Source organism: Balaenoptera ricei, chromosome X (assembly GCF_028023285.1).
Source record: "Balaenoptera ricei isolate mBalRic1 chromosome X, mBalRic1.hap2, whole genome shotgun sequence".
Taxonomy (NCBI): domain Eukaryota; kingdom Metazoa; phylum Chordata; class Mammalia; order Artiodactyla; family Balaenopteridae; genus Balaenoptera; species Balaenoptera ricei.
The window spans coordinates 63781302-63807013 of record NC_082660.1 but is presented as its reverse complement, the minus strand read 5'-3'; the positions used below and the strand labels follow the sequence as shown (position 1 = coordinate 63807013).

The following is a 25712-nucleotide window of genomic DNA, read 5'->3' as shown; positions in this document are numbered from 1 at the left end:
GTATTTGTAGAATTTCTCTTTCTGACTTCACTCTGTATGACAGTCTCTAGGTCCATCCACCTCACTACAAATAACTCAATTTTGTTTCTTTTCATGGCTGAGTAATATTCCATTGTATATATGTGCCACATCTTCTTTACCCATTCATCTGTCAATGGACACTTAGGTTGCTTCCATGTCCTGGCTATTGTATATAGAGCTGCAGTGAACATTGTGGTACATGTCTCTTTTTGAATTATGGTTTTCTCAGGGTATATGCCCAGGAGTGGGATTGCTGGGTCATATGGTAGTTCTATTTTTAGTTTTTTAAGGAACCGCCATACTGTTCTCCATAGTGGCTGTATCAATTTACATTCCCACCAACAGTGCAAGAGGGTCCCCTTTTGTCCACACCCTCTCCAGCATTTACTGTTTGTAGATTTTTTGATGATGGCCATTCTGACCGGGAACACTTTTTTTTAATCCTCACATCTCTGCAAGGTAGGTACTATCATTCATCCCCATTTTGCAGATGGAAAAACCAAGGCACATAGAGACTAACTTGTCCAAAGTCACAAAGCTTGTGAGAGAGCCTGGATTCAAACCCAGGAAGTCTGACTCAAAGAGGGTGCTTCTTTAAACTTCTACATAATATGCTACTTGTCAGAAAACACAAAGAAAAAAAAAATCACACGTAATACCCAAAGAAAAATCTCATTTAAGAGATAAACACTATTTTATTGTATGGATAAAGCATCATTTATCTAAGCATCATCTCTCTAATTCCCACCCATTTGGGGGCATTTAAGTCGTGCCCAAATATTATTATAAGGATATTCTTAGGGTCAAAGGTCTAGCTTTTTTTTTTTTTTTAGGGCTCTGAAAGGACTACCAATTTACTCACCAATGTATGAAAAGGTCAGCACCTCAATGCTCCCTCATCATTGGTATCATATTAAAAATCTTTTATTTTATTGGAAAATAATGGGTATACCTCAATGTTATTTTAATTTATTTCTACTAGGGAATTCCCTGGTGGTCCAGTGGTTAGGACTCCACGCTTTCACTGCCGAGGGCGTGGGTTCAATCCCTGATCAGGGAACTAAAATCCCACAAGGCGGGTGGCAAGGCCAATAAATTAAAAAATAAATATTTATTTCTACTACAGAGGTTGAAACTTTCTTGTTAACCATTTGTATTTCTACTTTAGTCAGTTGTCATTTCTTTGCTTACTTTCCTATTAAGGGATTTAAAATGTAAATATTCTTCAGTCTTTATATAGCCAGGCTATTAATATTTGACATTAAGGAACAGATTTTTTTCCCTCTTGTTTGCCTTTTAATTTTCTTTTTTTTTTTTGATTGAAGTATAGCTAGTTTACACCTTTTAATTCTCTTGACTTACTTTTATTCAGCCACTTACTCTTTACATAGTGAAACCTAATGATCACTTCATTTATGAAAGTTTAAAAAGTTCTTCTCAGGACTCCCCTCGTGGTCCAGTGGTTAAGACTCCATGCTGCCACTGCAGGGAGCACAGGTTCGATCCCTGGTCGGGGAAGTAAGTTCCCGCACGCCGCGTGGCGCGGCCATAAAAATAAATAACAAGTTAAATTAAATTTAAAAATAAAATAATAAAAAGTCCTTCTCCCATCCAGAGAGCATACAACTAATTCATTTATTTTATATTACCCTTATTTTATGATTTCACTTCATAACACCTATATTCTCTCTAAATTTTTCTTGTTTCCTTCACCTCACCATATAATTTGTTCATGGAAAAGTTTACTTACTATTCTAGATCAGTTCCCAGTTTCACAGCTATGTCTTCATATTCTTGTCTATTTTTAGCAATAAGCTCAAGACAGCCTAAACAAGTGAGCTGGGAAGCTGCAACTCGGGAAGCAAGAGTCTCTCCTGCAATAAGAAAGATAACAACTGCACATCTGAGAATGCAAATAGCACACAGTTATTAATGTTGTTTATGTTAAATATCCACACAATGCAGATGAGGAGTGTCCAGACTTGAACAAGTCTCATTTTCAATCATCTTGCCCTAAATGTTGCTTCTAGTACATATGATTTCACCTGGAAGTGTCTCTCCCAAGGAGATTTTAAAAAGAACAAGGAAGCAACTCACCTGGCATAGTCACCATGGGTGTCCCTGCCCAAAGGACATCCATCCCTGTGGTGTGTCCATTACAGAGTGGAGTGTCCAAGCAGACATCAGCCAGCTGGCCTCTCCGAACATGTTCCTCTTTAGGAGCAACAGGTGAAAAAATGATACGGTTCTGGGGAAGGCCCATATTTTGTGCGTATTGTTGAATATTAGGTTCTCCTACTGCTGGAAAACGCAACAGCCACAGTACACTATTGGGAACGCGCTTCAGAATCTAAAATAGGGAAAACAAGAGCAAGTATTAAGAGCAGCTCTGCCCTTCTCAAGAAAGGCTCCCATAAATTTCTAGTAATTCTACCATACTCTATTCTTTTCACCCAGATAAGCAGCCTACCGTGAACTTAAGTCTTTCACATAGATGAATTAGATCAACTGAATTATAGGTTCCTGTTCTGCTTAGCTGTCCCCAAAGACAGTTCAAAGAAAGAGGAGATTAATGCAAGAAGACACAAAACAAGTTACTAATTGGCAAAATCTGAGGCAGCTATGTCCTGTGGGAATTGATACTAGGAGTGGTTTTTGTCCATGAGATAGGAACTTTCCATTTCAAATTTTAAATCCCCCACCATGGTACAACAAATAAAGTTAGTTCACACTTGCCAAACTTTATTTGCCTAATCTAGATCAGGGGTCGGCAGACATTTTCTGTAAAGGACCAGAGAGCAAATACTTTTGCCTTTGATGCCAACATGGACTGTGTCATAACTATTCAATTCTGCCCTTGTCACTGGAAAGTAGCCATAGACAATATGTAAGTAGGCATGGCTGTGTGTCAATAAAATTTTATTTACAAAAACAAGCAGCTGGGACTTCCCTGGTGGTCCAGTGGTTAGGACTCCGTGCTTCCACTGCAGGGGACTCAGGTTCGATCCCTGGTCAGGGAACTAAGATTCTGCATGCCACACTGCCAAAATAAAAAAACAAAACAAAAAAACAAGCAGTGGACTGGATTTGGCTCATCGGCCATAGTTTGCCAACCCGATTTAGACCTACATCTACTCAATGTATCATACAAGTTCACCATCCCGTCTCTGAAAGCCATGAGAACAGATGGATTTCAGAATTTAGAATATTTCAGATTTTTAAAAAGTAGTACAGTATATATAAATTACGTAACACTCTCAGCGGCAACTCCCTGCAAACCAACATATTAGTATCTCTGCATCAAGATGTAGGAATATTCATACTAAATGGAATAAAGAAAGAACCATAAATAGCCTAACGTCAGTTCAGGCAGTGTGGCTGCCAACCAAATAAATTTACCACAAACTTATGAAGATGCTTTTGGTTTTCAGGTTTTTTGAAATGGGGAAGTGAAGATTAAGGGATAGTAAACCTGTACTCATCTGTTTCCTCTTCTCCACCCTCCCTCCTCCTTTAAAAAAAGAAAACAGACCAAAAAACCCAGATATTAATCAGAAAAAAAGTCCACCAAGAATTATCTCCATTTTAGCTCTATGGAAAAAGAGGCAGATATGGATAACAAAGTTTAGAACCTTCAGAGGTCCTGCTTATGCAAACTGGTATGATGAAATGACTGAGAAGTAATGGCATAAGCCAATTCCTTCCTGGTTCTAACTCTACAATATTGCAAGAATGATGTAAAATGTGGATGAGTATACGTAACAGCTTTGCTATCAGCTTAGACCATGGGTTGGCAAACTATAGCCTATGAGCCAAATCTGGCATATTGCCTGTTTTTGTAAATAAAAACTTATTGGAACATACCTATACTCATTCATTTATATAATGAGTATGATGTTTTCTTGCTACAATGGCAGAATTGAGTAGGTGTGACAAGAGTATGGACTGCAAAACCAAAAATATTTACCACCTGGCCTTTTAAGAAAAAGTTTGCTGATCCCTGCATTTGAGCACATAAATTTTAAAAGTTCATAATATGATATTTAGACACTTGAAGGACAAATCAAAAATTGCTGAAATCTACAGCTCTTTTGAAGATTATCACAATAATCTAGCACAATAGCTCCTGAATGGAAGGATTGGGGGGCAGCCTCAGCAAGACGACCTATATACAGAATCTTTACTAGAATCTCTAGACATTAATAATGAATCTACACACACTCACATTTGCCCACATCTGCAAAGTAGATGGGTCAATTTTATATAACTGATTAAAGTTACAGTACACAATGGCATCTTCTGGTAACCCGTACTGAGAACGTGTGGTTACAATAATGGTACGGGGAACCTCCTCTCCAGTGGCAGCCTTATTGTTGATCTAAAACAAGAAAAAATATACGATTATATTTAAAGTAAACATGGTCCGATATTTTCCTTTTCTTTTCAATATTTGTTTATTTATTTATTTGGCTGCTTCAGATCTTAGTTGCGGCACACAGGATCTTCGTTGCACCATTGCAGCATGCGGGGTCTTTAGTTGCGGCATGCGGGATCTAGTTCCCTGACCAGGGATCGAACTCAGGTCCCCTGCATTGGGAGCATGGAGTCTTAACCAGTGGACCACCAGGGAAGTCCCCAATCTGATATTTTTCAATCAATAAACAATCCTTACGATGCAAAGTGGTATAACCATTAAAAGTCATGTCACTGAACTATAATGAGAATATATTCATGACACATTAAGTTAAAGGATAAAAGTTAGAGCATTATCTTAATTTGGGGGGGACTGCACTATGAAACATTTCACTCTAGCCAAAAAGTTCTCTTCAAAACCCTATTAGTCCAACAGCAAGCTTTTGCTCACTCTTTTCTCCATGTATGAAATATCCTTTTCTAAATCACACCCACCTTTCAAGACTAAACTTAAATTACTAAACAATCTCTACTAAGACTGCCTCTCCTCACATTGCTCAGCACTATTTCTGAGCATCTACATACACAATTACAGTCTTATCTTAAAATTCCCACACATCTGGGTACTGCCCTACCTTGTTATGCAACTATTCCAGGTGTGATAGACATCTCATACATTACGGGCATTGTGTTCTACACTCAAAATTCTTTGTACCTGTGCACTTCAAGAAGTATACTTTTTTTTCCTTAAGTCAAGCATGTCTGCCCTATTGTTTCAAAGGACAGTTCAGGCCCAATACACATTACGGGTGATTAATTCCTTTACCTGAATTCATTTCAAGCATTCTTTGTATAAACTGCTATACCACTAAAACTGTTAACTCCTAAAGAGGTCAGAGATCCTTGCCTTATGATCTCTTGACAGAGCTACATATTCACTTATTCAAGTATGCAATATATACTATTGGGTTGGCCAAAAAGTTCATTCGGATTTTTCATACGCGCTTACAAAAAAACCTGAAGGAACTTTTTGGCCAACCCAATATTTACTCAGCACGTACTTCAATATTGTGGCTAAGACACGGACCCTAAAGTAATTCAATTCAGTGGAGAATACATACAAACCCAGGGAATTATAATGTGTTGTGCTGGACGTAAAGATATATCCCAAATACTACAAGAACAGAGAATACAGGTACCAATGGAGCAGGGAAGGAGAGGTCAGGGATATGGACAGAAACAGATTCCTGGCGGAGTTGTCTGAACTGAAAGTCTTAAAGATGAGTAAGATTTAACTGGGGAAAGGATGAGTTACAGAAGCAAGACACTGTATGATGCCTACAGACAGTTCACCGTTGATAAGAGTAAAGCCACAGGCAGGGAATAACAAGGTATTAACACAGAAGACTCTCATTAAGTAGCCTGCTGGCTGAATCCAAGAGACTTTTAAAATCAAACAAACCTATATAAGATGCCAATTTCCACTGAATTCATTTCCTCATCTATAAAACAGGAGTAATGACGCTTACCACCTAGAGTTATGAGATGTAAAGAAGATAAATGTATACTTGGTGGTAGATAGTATGTTCTATTATTCTCTTCTCACCTGGGTAGTTGCCAGTCCATTGCTAATACTGAATCCATTAATTGTTATCTGAATTTGTCCTCTGTTAATCATTTCAATAACTGCTTCTGCAATCGTATTCATAGGAATGACAGGCATATTAAGAGCTATATTACTGCTGTCTGCGTTGTCTCCTCCATCAGGACATTTCATCTTAAAATAATCACACAAAATACATCATTAGGGAAAAGATCCCAAATGCAGATAACAATTTCAATGACAGTATTGACCAGGTTCTGACCTTGACAATTTTCACATCTGGTAGACTATCAAGAAATGCTTTGAGGTCGATGCCATTCAGCACAATCCGATTGTCATAAATGTGCCCATTAGACTTAAAATCGATGACTGCTTTTTTCTAATCGAAAAAAAAGTTTCAGACATATCTTTTAGGATGCACAGGGACAGCAGCAAGGAAATAAATGACTACAGTTCTTTGCAATTCCCCTATAGTACTGTTTTTCTACCTACCTTCAGGTGAGGGAACATATTAGCATGATCACCAATAAAGAAAGTATGGGGCATATAAGCCAGTTTCTCAGAATACTGCTCAGCAACTTCAGCAGGTGAAGTTTCCTGATCAGTGATGATATAATCCATGAAAAGCGCGCCACTAGTCCCAGGGTACCCCAGCCACATTGCCTAAAAGAAAAAGAAAAATCAGACCAAAAACTGACTAGGAACCTTCAGCAAAATGGTCTAAAATTAAATAAGTAAACAAACAACCAAGGAGGGTGGACTTCTTTAGCCAAGAGCAATCAAGTAATATTTTAGACTAACCTTCTAAGTGCTAAACTGTTTTTCCAATTTACAAGACAGAACAACTGTTTACATCCAACTTGCACATCTCCATATACATGTACATGTACCTGTGGGCACTGTGTTCTCACTCAAAATTCTTTGTCCCTGTGCATTTTCAAGAACTACACTTTTTTTTCATTAAGTCAAGCATGTCTGTCCTATTGTTTCAAAGGACAGTTAACCAAAGAGGGAAAAAACCTATCACTGTCTTCTTAGCCCAATAAACACTGTGAATAATTATCATTATTTCCTTTACCTGAATAGGAGCTGGCCTGAGAGCAAAGAGTTCATTTCGAGCACCCTTGGTATAACCATTCATATTTACAAGGATGTGTATACCATCTTGATGGATGCGATCAGCTGCTTTTCCATTGCATGGAATCTATGGAATAAAAAAATAAGAACTCATACTATGTATAATCTAAGACTGATTCAACTAGTCTTAATGGCATTGAACAGAATTCAAATTCCCAGATGCAAAAGTGGTAACAACACAAATTACATTAACGCAGGGTAAAAATATGGTTAAGTACCATTAAAATGGGCCCACAGCATTACACAAACAGGATACAGAGGAAGGAGAGTTTACCTCTAGACTGAATGTATGAACAGCTAGGCTTGGGACTTCCCTGGTGGCTCAGTGGTTAAGAAACCGCCTGCCAATGCAGCGGACACAGGTTCGAGCCCTGGTCCGGGAAGATCCCACACACTGCGGGGCAACTAAGCCCATGTGCCACAACTACTGAAGCCTACATGCCTACAGCCCGTGCTTTGCAACAAGAGAAGCCACCGCAATAAGAAGCCCATGCACCGCAACGAAGAGTAGCCCCCGCTCGCCACAACTAGAGAAAGCCCGCGCGCACCAACAAAGACCCAACGCAACCAAAAAAACAAAAACAAAACTAGGCTTCATAGGGGAGTTGATATTTGAAATGGGCTTCAAAGGTGGATAGGAGGACTTCCCTGGTGGCGCAGTCATTAAGAATCCACCTGCCAATGCAAGGGACACGGGTTCGAGCCCTGGTCCGGGCAGATCCCACACACTGCGGGGCAACTAAGCCCATGTGCCACAACTACTGAAGCCCGCGTGCCTACAGCCCATGCTCCACAACAAGAGAAGCCACCGCAATGAGAAGCCCACGCACCCCAACAAAGAGTAGCCCCCGCTCGCCACAACTAGAGAAAGCCCGCACACAGCAACAAAGACCCAATGCAGCCATAAATTAATTAATTAATTAATTAATTTTTAAAAAAGATGGATAGGAGTTTGAGGGAGTTGGAAAGAATACAATCTCGACAGAGAACTGTATGAATAAAGAACCAGAGTAAAGTGCATGGTAGGTTTAAAAAATGGGTAGATCACTTCTACTTGGTATAGGGTATAACTGAGGGCTAATGATGGGTGAAAAGCACTGGCAAACAAGGTTGTTTGTTTAGAAAGGTTGTGAAGGCCACACTGAAGAGCTTGGACTTCATATAGGCACACCAATGTTCACTGCAGCACTATTTACAATTGCCAAGATATGGAAGTAACCTAAGTGTTCATCGATGGATGAATGGATAAAGAAGATGTGGTATATATACACAATGGAATATTCCTTAGCCGTTTAAAAGTTGCCAGAGGGAAGGGAGGGAGTGGGGCAAAATAGGTGAACAGGATTAAGTAGTACAAACCTCCAGATATAAAATAAGCAAGCCACAGGGATATAACATACAACATGAGGAATATGGTCAAAAATACTGTAATAACTTTGTATGGGGACAGATAGTTACTAGACTTATCATGGTGATTTCGTAATGTATGCAAATGTCAATTAACTATGTAGTACACCTGAAACCAACATAACCTTGTACGTCAACTACATTTCAATTTATATATATATATATATATATATATATATATATATATATATAAAATTAATAAATATATATTTTTAAAGAGTTTAGTCTTCAGTCAATAAGCAGTGAATCCTAAAAGGTCTCAGAGGTGGAGGGCCATATTCTTCTTGGTCACAGAGAGTCCAACCCTACATCAAAAATGGTCAGGTATATTTCCAAAGCAACAGCTATAACGCAAAAGACGTTGGTAGAAATTATTTATGAAATGACAAGAGTCTCACAATCCTTCTGCTAGGACTTCAATGATTCATATATATGAATTACTGGATATACCATATGTACCTCTGTTAGTGACCAAAGTGGCCAACAGCGTCTATAAAAAAAACTCTAGTCCATACCTTCAGCAAATTCACTCCCTCACAGGTTTCAATCTTAATTTATCATAAAACTTTTGCTCCTAGAGGAAACAGCAATGCAGCAAGTATAGAAATAAAGAAAACCAAAGGCAAAGGCCCTTTCAATGACCTATTTGTTCTTCTTCCAAGCCACCATTTTGTTCAATTTATTCAGGTAATTAGTATCTACTGTCACAAGTGCTAGCTCAATCCCCAGAGAAGTTCTACGTCCAAGCACAAATACACCATATTTCTATTTCATTTGCAAACTCAGCAAAAATCCATGCTGATTATAAATGCAATGTAATAAATATAAACAATCAAGGAAATAAGGTCAAAGCAATTGACCACAGGTATGTAGTAGCTGATGTTAAATATCTGTCATGAAAAATATTGAGGATATGGGCTTCCCTGGTGGCGCAGTGGTTAAGAATCCGCCTGTCAATGCAGGGAACACAGGTTTGAGCCCTGGTCCGGAAAGATCCCATATGCCACAGAGCAACTAAGCCCGTGTGCCACAACTACTGAGCCTGCGCTCTAGAGCTCGTGAGCCACAACTACTGAAGCCCACACACCTAGAGCCCATGCTCCGCAACAAGAGAAGCCACCGCAATGAGAAGCACGCGCACTGCAACGAAGAGCAGCCCCCACTCGCCGCAACTAGAGAAAGCCCATGGGCAGCAATGAAGACGCAAAGCGGCCAAAAATAAATAAGTTAATTAAATTAAAAAAAGAAAATTGAGGATACAAGCTACACACCAACAGTTTTATTCACTATTTGCTCAAAATAAAAAGTTGGCAGTACAAGCCTCTTAGATAGACTCATCCACCAGAGGGCAGACAGCAGAAGCAAGAATCCTGCAGCGTGTGGAACAAAAACCACATTCACAGAAAGATAGACAAGATGAAAAGGCAGAGGGCTATATACCAGATGAAGGAACAAGATAAAACCCCAGAAAAACAACTAAATGAAGTGGAAATAGGCAACCTTCCAGAAAAAGAATTCAGAATAATGATAGTGAAGATGATCCAGGACCTCGGAAAAAGAATGGAGGCAAAGACCCAGAAGATGCAAGAAATGTTTAACAAAGACCTAGAAGAATTAAAGAACAAACAAACAGAGATGACCAATACAATAACTGAAATGAAAACTACACTAGAAGGAATCAATAGCAGAATAACTGAGGCAGAAGAACAGATAAGTGACCTGGAAGACAGAATGGTGGAATTCACTGCTGCAGAACAGACTAAAGAAAAAAGAATGAAAACAAATGACAGCCTAAGAGACGTCTGGGACAACATTAAATGCAACAACATTCGCATTATAGGGGTCCCAGAAGGAGAAGAGAGAGAGAAAGGACCTGAGAAAATATTTGAAGAGATTATAGTCGAAAACTTCCCTAACATGGGAAAGGAAATAACCACCCAAGTCCATGAAGCGCAGAGAGTCCCATACAGGATAAACCCAAGGAGAAACATGCCGAGACACATAGTAATCAAATTGGCAAAAATTAAAGACAAAGAAAAATTATTGAAAGCAGCAAGGGAAAGATGACAAATAACATACAAGGGAACTCCCATAAGGTTAACAGCTGCTTTCTCAGCAGAAACTCTGCAAGCCAGAAGGGAGTGGCATGACATATTTAAAGTGATGAAAGGGAAGAACCCACATCCACGATTACTCTACCTGGCAAGAATCTCATTCAGATTCGATGGAGAAATCAAAAGCTTTAGAGACAAACAAAAGCTAAGAGAATTCAGCACCACCAAACCAGCTCTACAACAAATACTAAAGGAACTTCTCTAAGTGGGAAATACAAGAGAAGAAAAGGACCTACAAAAACAAACCCAAAATAATTAAGAAAATGGTCACAGGAACATACATATCGATAATTACCTTAAACGTGAATGGATTAAATGCTCCAATCAAAAGACACAGGCTCGCTGAGTGGATACAAAAACAAGACCCATATATATGTTGTCTAGAAGAGACCCACTTCAGACCTAGGGACACATACAGACTGAAAGTGAGGGGATGGAAAAAGATATTCCATGCAAATGGAAATCAAAAGAAAGCTGGAGTAGCAATACTCATATCAGATAAAATAGACTTTAAAATGAATAATGTTATAAGAGACAAGGAAGGACACTACAAAATGATCAAGGGACCAATCCAAAAAGAATATATAACAATTATAAATATATATGCACCCAACATAGGAGCACCTCAGTACATAAGGCAACTGCTAACAGCTATAAAAGAGAAAATCGACAGCAACACAATAATAGCGGGGGACTTTAACACCCCACTTACACCAATGGACAGATCATCCAAAATGAAAATTAATAAGGAAACACAAGCTTTAAATGACACAACAGACCAGATAGATTTAAATGATATTTATAGGACATTCCATCCAAAAACAGCAGATTACACTTTCTTCTCAAGTGCGCACAGAACATTCTCCAGGATAGATCACATCTTGGGTCACAAATCAAGCCTCAGTAAATTTAAGAAAATTGAAATCATATCAAGCAACTTTTCTGACCGCAACGCTATGAGATTAGAAATCAATTACAGAGAAAAAAATGTAAAAAACACAAACACATGGAGGCTAAACAATACGTTACTAAATAACCAAGAGATCACTGAAGAAATCAAAGAGGAAATCGAAAAATACCTAGAGATAAATGATAATGAAAACACGATGATCCAAAACCTATGGGACGCAGCAAAAGCAGTTCTAAGAGAGAAGTTTATAGCTACAATCCTACCTCAAGAAACAAGAAAAACCTCAAATAAATAATCTAACCTTACACCTAAAGGAACTAGAGAAAGAAGAAGAAACAAAATCCGAAGTTAGTAGAAGGAAAGAAATCATAAAGATCAGAGCAGAAAAAAATGAAATAGAAACAAAGAAAACAATAGCAAAGAACAATAAAACTAAAAGCTGGTTCTTGGAAAAGATAAACAAAATTGATAAACCATTAGCCAGACTCATCAAGAAAAAGAGGGAGAGGACTCAAAAAAATAAAAAAGTTGGAAGTATAAGAGTTTCACCTACCTGAGAAAGATCAATGAAATGATTGGCTTCTGCCATCACCTTCACTCGGAAGTTTGTGCCATCATCTGGGCTCAGGGCATAACAGAATACCTGAAAGGCAGCACATAGTATATTTAATAACCTTGGCTCAAATCTTTCCAAAAGACACTGGGCTTAACACCTAAAGGTGACTATAAAGCTACCACTGTGGGTTTGTTTGGTTTTATAAATAGTGACTCTAGTGCAACACTAGTCTTACCTCAAATTTATCAGGATTGTGCATGCCTGGAATAGACTGCATAAGATGAGAAGTAGGATGATTCCCAAAGTCAGAACTCACGTATCCTACACGCAGCCGACCATCACTGAGCTTCAAGTCTTTTGGATGTTCATACGGTGGTTTATGAAGGACATTTATCTACCAATGGAATTCAGTGCTTGTTAGTAAAGTTGAGTCTATATGTAAATTTTCATCTAGGAAAACTGACTAGAAGCATACCTGTTAGGAATGGTATGCCCAGAATACTTCTTTAATTCATATAACCAGTCTAATACAACCTTAGCAATTTGTATAATATGCTTCATACTTTGACCTGTTCCTGAGGCCTATGAAGTAGCCCAAGCAAGTTAAAGTTGTAGGAAGGAAGCAGAGTGGAAAAGAGCATGACAAACCCTGCATTTTAGAAAATTCTGTAGGGAAGCATTTTTTAAAAACAGAATTACACCTAGCACTCTGCTCTATTCTGCTGAGAAAATTCCCACCTTTGATCAAGTACTGCTCTAGTTCTCAAAGGTGAGTAGAAAATACCAAACACTTTATTAAAAACTATGGTTTCAAAATTAAAGGAAAACACCATCAGCCTACTGTTAAGTATTTCAGTTAAGGATTCCACCTTATAGAATGGAAGGGGTTATGATCAAGACAGGACACAATGGGAGGGGGGCTTCTGGGCTGGCTCACGAAGCTTCATTTCTCAACTTGGGTGGTAAACACCGTATGATAACTCATTAAGCCATAAATTTGATTCATGTAGTTTTCTGTATCTGTGTTTTACTTTACAACGAAAAGATTAAAACGAAAGACTCGCACCTTATCCAGGCAGAGGTTCCCATGCCTCTCAGCAATAGCCTTCCTGAAGCCATGAGAAAGAGGATATAGCATACTATGATGAGGATGCACAGAAGGCAACCTATTCTTCTCTAACTGGTCAGCCACAATGCTGACCAACTTCTTCATTCGTTCATCATAGTCTGTCCAATCACAGACAATCTAGAGGAGGCAAAAAGAAGTTATTATCCAGAAAACCTTACTCCAAGACTTAACATCTTATGTGTCTTTGGCCTAAAGTAATGTCAGATAACCCAATAAAAAACACTGTCTCCAGCCAAGCTTGGATTAATATGGCACATAACAACTAAAAAGTGATTACAACCCTGAAAGCCAATTACTGGCCCGTTATTCTTTACCTGCAGGCAATGAGCCAGATTACAATAAGCGTCAGGAAAATCAGGTTTAAGCTTCAGAGCAGTGCGATAAGAAGCAATTGCTTCTGGAATATTCCCTGAATCCTGGAAATAAATAAAGTGGGATGGTTAAAATTTTTCCTAAAATTAAAAACATTAGGTGCTAAGATGCATATATTGTAATAAAATATATATAAAAAATAGTACCTTGTGAATGGAAGCCAGATTGCTGTGGGCATCCGCAAATGCAGGGTTAATCTGAATGGCACGAGTATAACACTGCAAGGCTCCCTGAACATCCTGCATCTCCTTTAGAGTGTTTCCCATATTAGAGTAGGCATCAGCAAAGGTAGGACTGATTCTAAAGGAGAGGACAAAGATTTTATTTCTCTAGTACAAAAACCTTTAACCCCCTGTAATATTAATTTAGTCTGCTATTATTAAAAGTCCCACATACCAAATGTGCCAAATGCCAAACCTTTAAAAACTTAGAAGAAAAAAATAAGGTTGTGAGTCTCTTACCGAATAGCCTCCTTATAATGCATCAGAGCTTCCTGCAGTTTTCCCTGCTGCTGCAATACACTTGCTAAATTTGAATGGGCAGCAGCAAACTCTGGGAAGACCTATAAAGATTCAAGATGATAACCGAGGTTTAAAAAAGAAATAACTGCTAAAACAGCAGTAATAACTTACCACAACAAGAACTTTGCTCAAGCACCTTTATATCCCTACACTTCTCTCCACCTTCTCCAAGTCTACTCATTCTTCAAAGCCAAGTAGTTCAAATTCTACCTCTTCCTTTATTTTATACCTCTCCGTGTTTCAAAACATGAGGTAGACCTCTCCTCATCTTAGTTTATGCTGGTAACTCTAGCATCTCTCTCTTCAAAACTCCTACCACACCTACCAACCAACATTACAGCCGCCAGGTACTGAAATTATATATTTACTGGTAACTCTTCTTGAACTCTAGCTTACTGTTTAAATTTTTTGTGCCGATCTTATCTACCCATAAAATAACAAACTCAATGTTAAGGATTTTCTTGAATATCACACAGGACCTCACTCATACCTTAGGTACTCAATTACTGGTTCAACGAATGATTCACCCACTATCTATTTTTTAAAAAAGAGGTGGATGACATGGCAAACTTAATTGCCTTCCCTCTACTATCACACAGACAAAATACCCAGCCACACCACCCTCAACATACTTCTAATGCTTTACGATACAAGCGAACTGCCTCTTCAATGTTTCCCTGTTCTCGTTTGATATTGGCTAGGTTATTCAGAGAGTCTGCATGGGTGGGACACAGCCGGAGAGCTGTATTATAACAATCTTCTGCTTCAGCAACCTAAAAAACAAAACAAACTATTCAAAAACCTATATAGAGGAATCACAGAGCCACCACTGATATTATTCTAACAATTGCTTAGTTAAGCCTAACGGCTGGTAATATTCCAGAAAACAGGTATTTTTGCTATTCTTCCTCTCATCTACAACTCCGAAATTAAACAATTTACCACCTCAATATTTAATGACAATATGTACAAAAATTACTTTTTTTTAATCCCATCAGGTAACAAAGAAAGAGACTGAATAAAAATCCTTACACTGCCCTTCTCTTTGAGAGCGTTGGCTAGGTTGCAGTAAGCATCAGGGAAATGTGGTTGCAATTCAATAGCTCGCCTGTAGGTGTCTATTGCCAGATCTATCAGGCCTTGCTCATAGTATACACAAGCCAGGTTGCCATGTACCACTGCATGATTTGGACTCAAGCTTAGGGCACGAAGGTAAGCTGCCACAGCTCTATAAACAGAAACACACACACACACAACGCAACTAACTTTTAATGGATGCTTTGTTACAATTATTTCATTCTATACTATATCAAAGTATATCAATTATAACTAGTTACAATTAATTCATGCCATACTACACTTAACCTCAAAAATCAAAATTGCACCTTTATAAAATGTATTTTTACACTGAAAAATTTTCTATACCCCCATAAGAAACAGACTTTCCTTTGACAACAGCAACAAAAAGTTAAAAGTCAGGATTTACTTAGCTTTCTGAATCAGATAGAAGGAATAATTTAGTCTAAAAGATAACCATTTCAATAGTTTTACAATAAAGGAAATTTCAACTAAACTCCTAGCAAAAGGATAATGGCTTTGTGAAAAGCCAACAATGAAGTCAGGCAACAATAAACCTATAATAAAAGGTAATACAGCAGACCTGAGCAGGGGAAAGCAACATAGTAGAAAAGGAAAGTGTATTTCAATGACCCACTGTGATAATTTCAGTCTAAACTCTCAAGTGTTGATACAACAAAAACTCCAAACAGAACATTCCCTCACCTGTCAAAAATCCGTGCCTCTTTCAAGACATTTCCTAAATTGATATAAGCATCCAGAAAATTGGGGTCAAGGGTGACAGCCTAAAAATTGCAAGACAGTTACTTAGAGCAAGTTAGAATTTCAGATTAACTTCCCAATTACAATTTTTTAGTCTGAGGTAATTTTAGACCTCCAATTACATTTTCTAGTATAATTAAATCTTATTTCTTTCATTTTTAAAACCCAATTATTTTAGTACCCACTCATTATTCACAAATCTCAATGTTATCAAAATAACTTCCCATGTAATATAAGAGCAAAATGTGTCCTGAAGGGAAAAATTTTAAATTGGGTCTGCTCCAATTTTATTGAGCTGAACACTTCTCATGGTTGGCCCCATTTTATTCTCAATTAATCAGCCTAGCTCTTCTAGAAAATAATGGCAGGAAGAAGCAGCAAGCTCTAACTGAAAAAGGAAATACATACCTCAGTAACTACAACTGTATACTCAGACCTTAGTAAGATATGTAATTAGAGCTGTATACTCAGTAAGATACATTACTTCAAGGGGATACTAACCATTAAATGGTTCATTCAAATAGTTCTGAAGCTGTCTTAAAATATGACCAGATATATCTACAGCAGTAATTCTCAACCCTGGCAGTATATTAGAATTCACCTCCTAAATGGAGCCCGGGTTCCATCACAGGCCAGTTAAATCAGACCCTCTGAAAACGGGGCCAGGATATCCATATCTTTTACAAGCTCCTCATGTGCAACCAAGGAGAACCACAGAGCAAGCAAGAGAGTAGGTACTACTATAGTGTAATGAATGGAAACCTGAACTGAAATACTGAAAAGGTAAAGGTAATGAGTAACTGTGAATGTATTTAAGATTCATTAAGAACATTCCTCTTCACTTAGATGGCAACTCTGCTGCACTTAACTTACTTAGATTGTCTATAGTAATAGATGTCCACCCCCAAAATTTAACTTTTTATTATGGAAAATTTTGAATATATACAAAAGCAGAGGAATATAACAAACCCTCAAGTCTCCATTACCCAGCTTCAACAATTAAAAAATCATATTCAATTTTATTTAATCTATATTCCAACCTAACTCACCCTCTTCCCAGATCATTCTGAAGCTAATCCCAGACATATCAGTTCATTCGAAAATATTTCAAAATATATTTTAGGGACAATACAGGAATACTTTTTCCTTCTAACATAACCACAATACCAATATCACACCTAAAAAAGTGACAGCAATTCCTTAATATCAAATATCCATTCAGTGGTCCAATTTCTGGTTAACTTTGATTGAGGATCCAAATAAGACCCATACAATTAACGTGTCTTTGTGAGTTTCTTTAAATCTTTTAAATTAAAAGTTTAATTTAAATCTCCATTTTTATTCCTGTAATTTGTTGAAGAAATCAGATCACTGTCCTATACAGCTTCCCATAGTTTGAATTTGCTGACTGCACCCCTATGGTGTCCTTTAACATGCTCATTATATTTCCCTGTCCCATGTATTTCCTGTAAATTGGTAGAACTACAAGCGTAATCAGATTTGGGTTCTTTTCTCTTTTTGCAAGGCTACTTCACTGGTGGAAGTATTTACTTCTGTCACAAGGTACAAAATGTGGTTTTGTCTCTTTTTTTTGCCACTGATAAATGCCTAAATTTATTATTGGTGATACTCTGATTCTATCATTCCTACTTCATTTATTAGCTGGAACACTTGTATAAAGAGAAACTTCCCCCATCAACTACTGGGTTACCCTGATGTCCAGTTCATACAGGAGAGAGAGGACAATTGTTTAACCAGTTCTCAAAATGAGTTGCTCCTTATCTTCCAAAGATGACCCATGAATTTCTTCTTAGTATAATTATACTCATGAACTTAAATGTATTTGATAAGTTTCAATATATTTCAGTTATTATTCCCATTGATGCTCAACTCCCATCTTTAGCCAGTAGGAGCCTCTTCCAGTTGCCTCCTGAGTCCTTTTGACATAAATATATCAAAACTTCCTTGCTTTCTGGCACAACAAGGCACTCCAGATTATTTTTGTACGTTTCCTGCCCCACATCTGGAATCAGTCTTTTCACCAAGAAACACTGCTTCTTTACAGTAAAGCTGCCCGTTTAAAAAAAGAATTTTTAATTACTAAAGTACATTTTCAATGCTAAACTGGAAACTGCCATGTACCATCCAGCAAATGCTGCAATACTGTCAGAGAAACAAAGATATTATATGACTAATTAAGTAAAGGCCTATTATTTAGTTCTAGTAGAAACACCCTGCATACATAAGCACTTCAAAAATACCAATTATTAATTTAACGACTAACCTTTTCAAAGTGATGAATTGCAAGCCAAATCTCCCCTTGTGCATTGAAAACACAGCCAAGATTACTCCAAGCTACTGCAAAGTTCGGTTGCGTCTCAATTGCTTTCAAATAACATGCCTTAGGAGGGGTTAATGAAAGAAGATGGGAGGGGAAGGAGGTAAAGGGAAGGGGGAAAATTTATAAAGGGGAAAAAAAAAGATTGGGGGAGGGGGGAAGAAGGTGATATCATTATTCCTTCTCTGACCAGCCAAAAGTGACCCTGCAGCATAGGCTCGCTTGCGCCAAAACTAATGCGCTGCCACAGCTGGCTGCTCCTGCGCCTGCGCCACCAGAACCCAGGTGCAAACCACCATGTTCAGTTCTGCCAACCAATGACCAACCCTTACACTGGAACTTAACCGGAAAGTCAGTTGCCTTAAGACTCTATGCTGGACTTCTCTTATCTGAACACCTAAGGGCTCTTGCTACGTTTTCAAGTGGTATCTGGAAGGCGCCACTTAAGGCTAAGTTCCTCCCCCCCTCCCCCACCCAAGTTTCCCAAAGTCTGTTCTACGATGTGTTAATAGTTATCACTGGAAAAAAGGATTTCACGATCAAATAAATTAAGAAAACAGAAAACAGGTTTCTTGACTACAGGACTTCCCTAAGCCTTTAATAGTATATACACGGTTCCCTGAACTTAGTTGACCATGGAACTCTTCTTTCATTGGACATTTTATGAGAATACCTATAAAACACATTTTGGGAAATGCTGCTCTAAATAAACAATAATGTTCCTCACTAACATCAAAACTATGCTACTGAGGAGGAAAATGCTTTTCTGACAAGCCAGATATCATAAGGCCAGGCTATAAGTCACATCCTCACAATGCCCATCTCCCAAGGGGGACTGAAGCTGAAACCTCATATGACAGGACTGCACCTAGGTTGAGGTCCCTGTAATGCGAGCGCAAACATCGCTTGCGCAACCTAACAGCATCGCACTGCGCAATCGCTGCGAACTGCTGCGCTACATAGAACACCCCTAGACGCAGCAAACGGCCAACCAGATCCATTAATCTACTAGACAGGCCCATAGAGAATATTTGTTTAATGAGATTAGTTGGACTCGAGGTATGTTAAAACCCAATTTTATCCAAAAAGGCTACAAAATAGGACTGAGGGAGCCAGTCAATCAGATTACTCATCTAGTCAACCGTTCACAGGGGCTCATTCGCACGCATTGCGCATTAACGCTGCGCAGCCTTTGCGCTACTGCAGGGTCACAGCGCATCATCAGAAGAGCAGAATGCTGCAATCCAAACAAAGAAGAAAAAAGGAAAAAATGAACAACAAGAAGAGTTAGAAGCTTTTACTAGTAAATTATCTCTAATAATTTTTAATATCAATTAACTTTTACTTATCTTTGACAGAATTGTGGCTATAGTATAAAACATTCTCTTACATAACTTGCTTGTAAATAAAATTATTTTAAGCTGTTTCTGAAGCCACAAGACAGAAGATTCAGGCATGGAGGCAAATTGTTTTGCTGTGGCAGTTACAAACCCGTTACCATATTTCTCATCATGTGACTTTTCGGTGCGTTCCTTGCTGGAAGAGGAGGAGGTGTGTGTCTGCCCTAGATCCAGGCCTCGAGCTCCCTTCAGCGAGGCACCTTACGCATGGAATAGGAGGTTTCACCCACCTGAAACCTTCTAAATACAATATCAATGGTGAAAAACCAAAAACAAGAGAGAAAATAAAAACAAGATCATTAGTAAAAGTTCAACAAAGCAATTGAAATTCTTTGGATGTCTATTACATATGGGAATGAGGACAGTCTCAAGTCTGTAATATGGGAAACATGCAGAAGGGAGAGGGTTAATCAGGGCTATTGCATACAGCAGGGGTTTTTGCTGGAAGAAAGGCTCTTCATTTTCTACAAAGACAACTTAATTTTGCTTCCATCTACTAGGAATATGCTGGCTTGAATTTTCAAATGCACTGATTACAAAAGAAATACATTGCATTTCACTCAAGAGTATTTTCTTGTTCACTAAGTTCTCACAAAAACAGAATAACATTTTTCAAACTAGGTGTCTCCAGAGCTCTGAAATAAAGAAGTCAGCAACCTAAGGCAGGCGCAATGTCTCAGCCTAAACCGATCTCTAAAGCTGCAGTGAAGTGCAATTCATGTTAGCTGTCCGCTTGGTGGGGTGACAATTAATAGAAGCTTATCAAATATTTGTTCTATAAATTACCAATTAGATTTATCAGCTAAGATTGAAATCAATTACAATTCATTAGCTGGAAACCTACATAAGGTTAATGCAAAGTGTCAGCAGAATTTATGAGCTATGCACTTAAAACTAGTGCCTTTTAACATCAGATGGTGCTGAAAAGCCTTCTCCCTCCCTGGATGAAGCAGTCAAACAGACAGCTACGCTGCGCATACACTCCACGTATTAGCATGCGCGTGGGGCTCAGAGCAACAGGTGGGAGTTTCAGAAGCATTCTGGTTTCTCCCCACTCCTCACCCCTGCAGCGCGGTTGCGTAAGGTGGCTTGTAACAAGACAATTTCATTTATAAATTTAATTTAAAATTATACCAAAAGCTTTAATAACCCAACCTGGTGTTCAAATTCATTATTTGGAAACACAGAATGCTAAAAGCCACCTTTCCACTTGGGCAAGTTTTCTTTCGATCAGTCCATTTCCCAAACAAACCAGCTTTGTCCTTCTGACTTTTTTTTTAAAAGAGGTGGGATGGGGAGGAATAAAAGAAGGAAGTAAGGAAGAAAAGAAGGTAGACAACTAGGATTGGAAAAGAGGAAACAGGAACTTGGGGAAGGGAGTGAGGACAAGAAGGGGCAGGATGTTCCAATTATTAATTTGCAATCATTTAACAGCCTTTCTTCCACTGTAAAAAGGGTGAGGAAGATGAAGGGAGGAAGGTTAAATAAGAATTTTAAATGCCAGTATTACAGGGTAACATTTGGATGAAATTCTTCTCCACTTACAAGCCACAAAGGACTTAGAAGAGCAGCATTTTCAATGGCACCTGCATCATATAGGAGTCTTGAGCCAAATCACAGGCGCTCTGCTTGTCACCAGCAGGCAAGCCTCAGATTTGAAGGAATGTTATTTATTCCCACATAAGATCATGATGGAGCCCATTGTTATAAAGATGATCTAGCTCAGCAGACAGGCTCCAAAATGTTCAGAGGTTCTTGCTTTACCCCCAGATTTAGAACAGATATGCCAAATCCTGGCCCTGCTCTAGTCTGAGGCGATTCATGCCGTCAGTTTTCCTCAGTTTCATAGGACTGTTTTGTGAAGATAGCTCAATGAAGAGTTGAAGACTTGGCAAAAAGTACAAGTATCCATAACACTGATGTTTAAATGTGTTCTATCAAACACCTACCTTGGCTTCTTCCAAGCGACCCAGGGCTTTGAGCAGGTTCCCCAGGTCACTGCGAACACAGTACAAATCCTAGAAACCCAGAGATACTCTGTCATTAATTATACTCTGCTTTGTCAACCAAAGATATCTTGAAATTACTTTTACGTATCTAGCTCCATCATTTTATTGTCAACTAGAGATACTGCTTGACAAATTTAAGAACAGGAACACAATCCCCTCATCCTCAATTCCAAATTCCAAAAAATTTTAAAAACTCATTTGATGATTAAATCTGACTTGAACTGGCATGAAGTTATTTACAGAATTTATTGATCACACTTAATGTGAATATGCATACCTTTTGCTGCAGAAATATAAATGTGTTCTACTAGAAGGTGCTGCTCCAGACACACCTGGGAGTCATATATGGTATTATCATCTTTCTAAAATCCTAAAAACTCTGAATTTTAAGACGCATTTGATCCCACCAGTTTCAGATAGAAGACTATGGGCCTTGCTATAGCTTCTCCTCTCCCCAAATGTTAGTCACGTTAAAAAAAAAAAAAAAAAGCATCAAATGTTTGTTCAACTATTTTGTTCAAGGTTATGATGAACCACTACTACATTGAGGGTCAAAAATTGTCCATAGTGGAAAAAAGGATTTAGCTGTGATTAGTTATTGGCAAACCTACCCTTAGGCTGTCAGAGTATGTAGAAAACTTGACTTCATTTCACTATTAGACAAAAGGATTACCATCCAACCAAAGCTTTAATCCTGGCACCTGGCACTAGATTACTCATTAGTATTAACTGCCATTAGAGTTGAGTGGGCGAATAATGAAAAGCAGTCGACTCGGCTTTTTATTAGCAGCACAATTGTGTTGCTTGTCATCTGACTCACCAGTCCGTTCACAGTATGAAAGACACATCAGAACAGTGAGCTTAAATTTTTATTTGTCCTTGGTTTGCCTTGTCAGTCAACAAGCAAAGACAATGGCAATAAGGAGTAAGCTTATCATTCCAAACTGTTTCACGTGTGGAAGAGCCTGACACTAAGTCCTAGAAAGTGAAATTTTGTCAACTGTGCCAAAGTATCATCATATATACTACTCTATGTGCAACTGTATTATGGTTTCCACAATCAGGTGATAATTTTACTGATAAACAGCTTTTGTGATTGTATATTATCATCCATCAAGTGAACAAAAAGTCAGCCAGCAAAGAATAGGCTGCCACAGAACACCCTATGGTTGGCCATACTGAGTCAGTTCCATGAGCTACCTGATCTGTCTGTCCATGGAGCAATGACTAGTGTTTTGGGAGAAAATGGTGGTCTCCCGTGACCTCAAGCACAAAAGGCTAATACTAATCCTCATAGGTATCATTAATCTTATTACAGACTTAGCATCCTCTAATGAGTCTTAAGTATTTTTCAACCCTATTTATACTCTCAGAAGTAATGAATTCTATAATCTTGCTATCTACTTTGTATGATTTTTTTCCCCCTAAACTTTAAGGGCTACCGTTATGTTTTGGCAGACCATGACTGAACAATCCAATCTGTTCAAACAAATTCCTTCTACTATATCTCATTATCGTGGTTATACATCTTTGGACTTTTACCAATTCCTATTTCTTTTCTGAGCCATAATAATCAGAAGTCTTGCAATAATTCTCCAACAATGACCCTAATGGGCTATACATCTTAGCCAACTGTTGCATAATTTTACCCTCTAGTTTCTATAAACTCTTGGATGCATGCCATCCAAGTACTGACAGTGTATGTACCTATATTTAGTTATATCATCATCTAGACCCATTACAGCATACTAAATCAAGTTAACACAATGCCCACAGTTAAAAATAGATTATCTTCAAGATCACTATAAAATAATCAATAAGGCAGTTTTAGAAAAAGGTAAAACATATCATATTAAATATAATAGTGAAATCCAATTCTCCCATTGGAAATCTAAACCTTCATGCATGAATAACTAATTTCCAGAAAATTCAAGGATACCACTATTCTCCCCAAAGTTCAAAACCTAAGACATCAGTTCCGCTTCATTAGTCACATTGAAACAATATCTGCTAAGAGAATCACAATTCTCAAACCCAGCCCATTGTGTCCATTCCTAGGTTAATATCTTCTATGCAAACCTTTATTCAATTCAACAATATGCCTGGAACTGTAGGGAAATAAATTAATAGAATCCTTATCTTCAAAGGGCTTACAATCTATGTGGAAAGACAAAACACATACATATTAAACAGCCACATAGTGGTAAAGAAATGAACTCAAAGAAGAAATTTTAAGCCAGGCCTTAAAGGATGAGTACGGTTTTAACAGACAAAGGAGGAGGACATTGCAGACAAGGGAAAATACTATGAATAAAGGTAAGGAGACGGAAATGAGTAAGAATCTGCTGTATAACAACCCCTCCTGAGATAGCATTTATTTCCCGCCTTTCCTCCTAGAGCCCTCCCACCCCCACCCACAACATCTATATACACACGAAATAAAATCAGATTGATTAAAGCCTACAGTAGTTCTCAATTGCCTCTCAAATTAAATTCAAACTCCTCAGCCTCTATTCTTTCTCAATCTTCCAATTGACTCTCCTCTACTACACTCACTTCTTGTTACTACTTGACTCACCACTTCAGCCAAGGAAGTCTACTTGCTATTTACCTTCCTACAGAATGCTTAGGTTATAAGCATCCACTCGAGAAAATCTTCTGATTAATACTCCCTAAGAATAATCATCTGAGGAGCTTACACCTTTTTTCCTTTATGGGTCAGGTCCTGTCTCATATTATAATCCACAACTCCCCCCGCAACACATCTCCCCAATTCCTAACAAAGCACTGTACACACAATAAGCACTCAAGTATTTAAATGTGACATTTGCACAGCAAACTTACAAAAAGCAGAGCAGAGAGGGACAGAAATACAGTTGACCCTCTGCATCTGCAGATGCAGAAACTGTGGACTCTTGAGGGCCAACTGTACTACACCACTGTTTATAAGGGGCTTGAGCACCCACAGATTTTGGTATCCGTGGGGGGTCCTAGAACCAATCCCCCACGGATACCTAGGGATGACTGTATAAGGTTTTCTACAGTTTAGCTGTATGACTGAGACTCGCAACAGTAACAAATAACATGACAGTAACACGTGATGGTCAAGATGCCAGTAGCTCTCAGTGCTATGCATCCACAATCAAAACAGAAGCAATGGTTCAAAAACCTATAGACTCAGGAACAGAGTTCCTTAGAGCAACTCAGTATTATAGCCATCTTACAAAGAACATTTTATACATAACTCATAAAAGGGATTGCCAAGCATGGGCAATTCTAGTGAGTTATCATGTGAAAGATTACCAGCTGCAACAGCACCTTCAAATACAATGGACTAATATTTTAGTGAAATTATTAAATCACCCAATATTACAGAAGCCAATTCAGAATGTAAAAATATGAAACAGCTCTACTTCTTAAAAGTAATTTCTATAATCAAGTCACAGAATAACTTCTAAACTGACATACCATTAACTTAAAAAGACAAACACTATTGAAAACAGGTTGCCAAGACCACCACCTTAACATTTTACTTTTTCACTACTGCAAAACCAAAATAACCTGAGTTTCTTTAACTATTTTTCATAGAATGCCAACTACATCTGTGATTCAGGCCAGCAATGCACTGCCAACAAGAGCACAATCTAGGAACAGACTCAAGATTCTCTGTCAGTACTGAATTGACACAGGCATTTGACAGTAAGCTTAAATCTAGTTAAGACTAAATACCCTGAAATGAATTAAAACATGATCACTACGGTATATTTAGGTGAAATCAAGGCAGTAGGCACAGTCCCTTTTTCATTCTTACTGGTAAAGACAGAAATAAAGCAGCACCTTCCACTAAAAGAAACAGAACCAGATGGGAATGCACAGCTGTTCAATGCCTTCAAGGGGTAGTCCCATGATTTATTTTAGTATTATCTTACTTCTTTGGTAGGGC

General features: G+C 38.2%; 1 protein-coding gene across 4 annotated transcripts in view; it reads right to left on the bottom strand.

Moving 5' to 3' along the window:
• The window catches only part of OGT (O-linked N-acetylglucosamine (GlcNAc) transferase), a 37164-nt gene that overhangs the window by 5205 nt on the left and 6247 nt on the right, over window positions 1-25712 (bottom strand). For 2 of the 4 annotated variants that reach the window (XM_059911663.1, XM_059911664.1), the window contains exons 4-21: window positions 21710-21778; window positions 18307-18423; window positions 15966-16045; window positions 15216-15411; window positions 14816-14956; window positions 14124-14224; window positions 13809-13962; window positions 13605-13706; window positions 13228-13407; window positions 12397-12555; window positions 12159-12248; window positions 7116-7241; window positions 6530-6700; window positions 6300-6416; window positions 6041-6211; window positions 4247-4399; window positions 2119-2371; window positions 1772-1895 (exon numbers count right to left, since the gene is read on the bottom strand). In XM_059911663.1, the coding sequence (XP_059767646.1) occupies window positions 1772-1895; window positions 2119-2371; window positions 4247-4399; window positions 6041-6211; window positions 6300-6416; window positions 6530-6700; window positions 7116-7241; window positions 12159-12248; window positions 12397-12555; window positions 13228-13407; window positions 13605-13706; window positions 13809-13962; window positions 14124-14224; window positions 14816-14956; window positions 15216-15411; window positions 15966-16045; window positions 18307-18423; window positions 21710-21778 (2504 nt within the window). The remainder of the gene's footprint in view (window positions 1-1771; window positions 1896-2118; window positions 2372-4246; window positions 4400-6040; window positions 6212-6299; window positions 6417-6529; window positions 6701-7115; window positions 7242-12158; window positions 12249-12396; window positions 12556-13227; window positions 13408-13604; window positions 13707-13808; window positions 13963-14123; window positions 14225-14815; window positions 14957-15215; window positions 15412-15965; window positions 16046-18306; window positions 18424-21709; window positions 21779-25712) is intronic. The other 2 variants (XM_059911665.1, XM_059911666.1) reach the window with 2 other exon arrangements.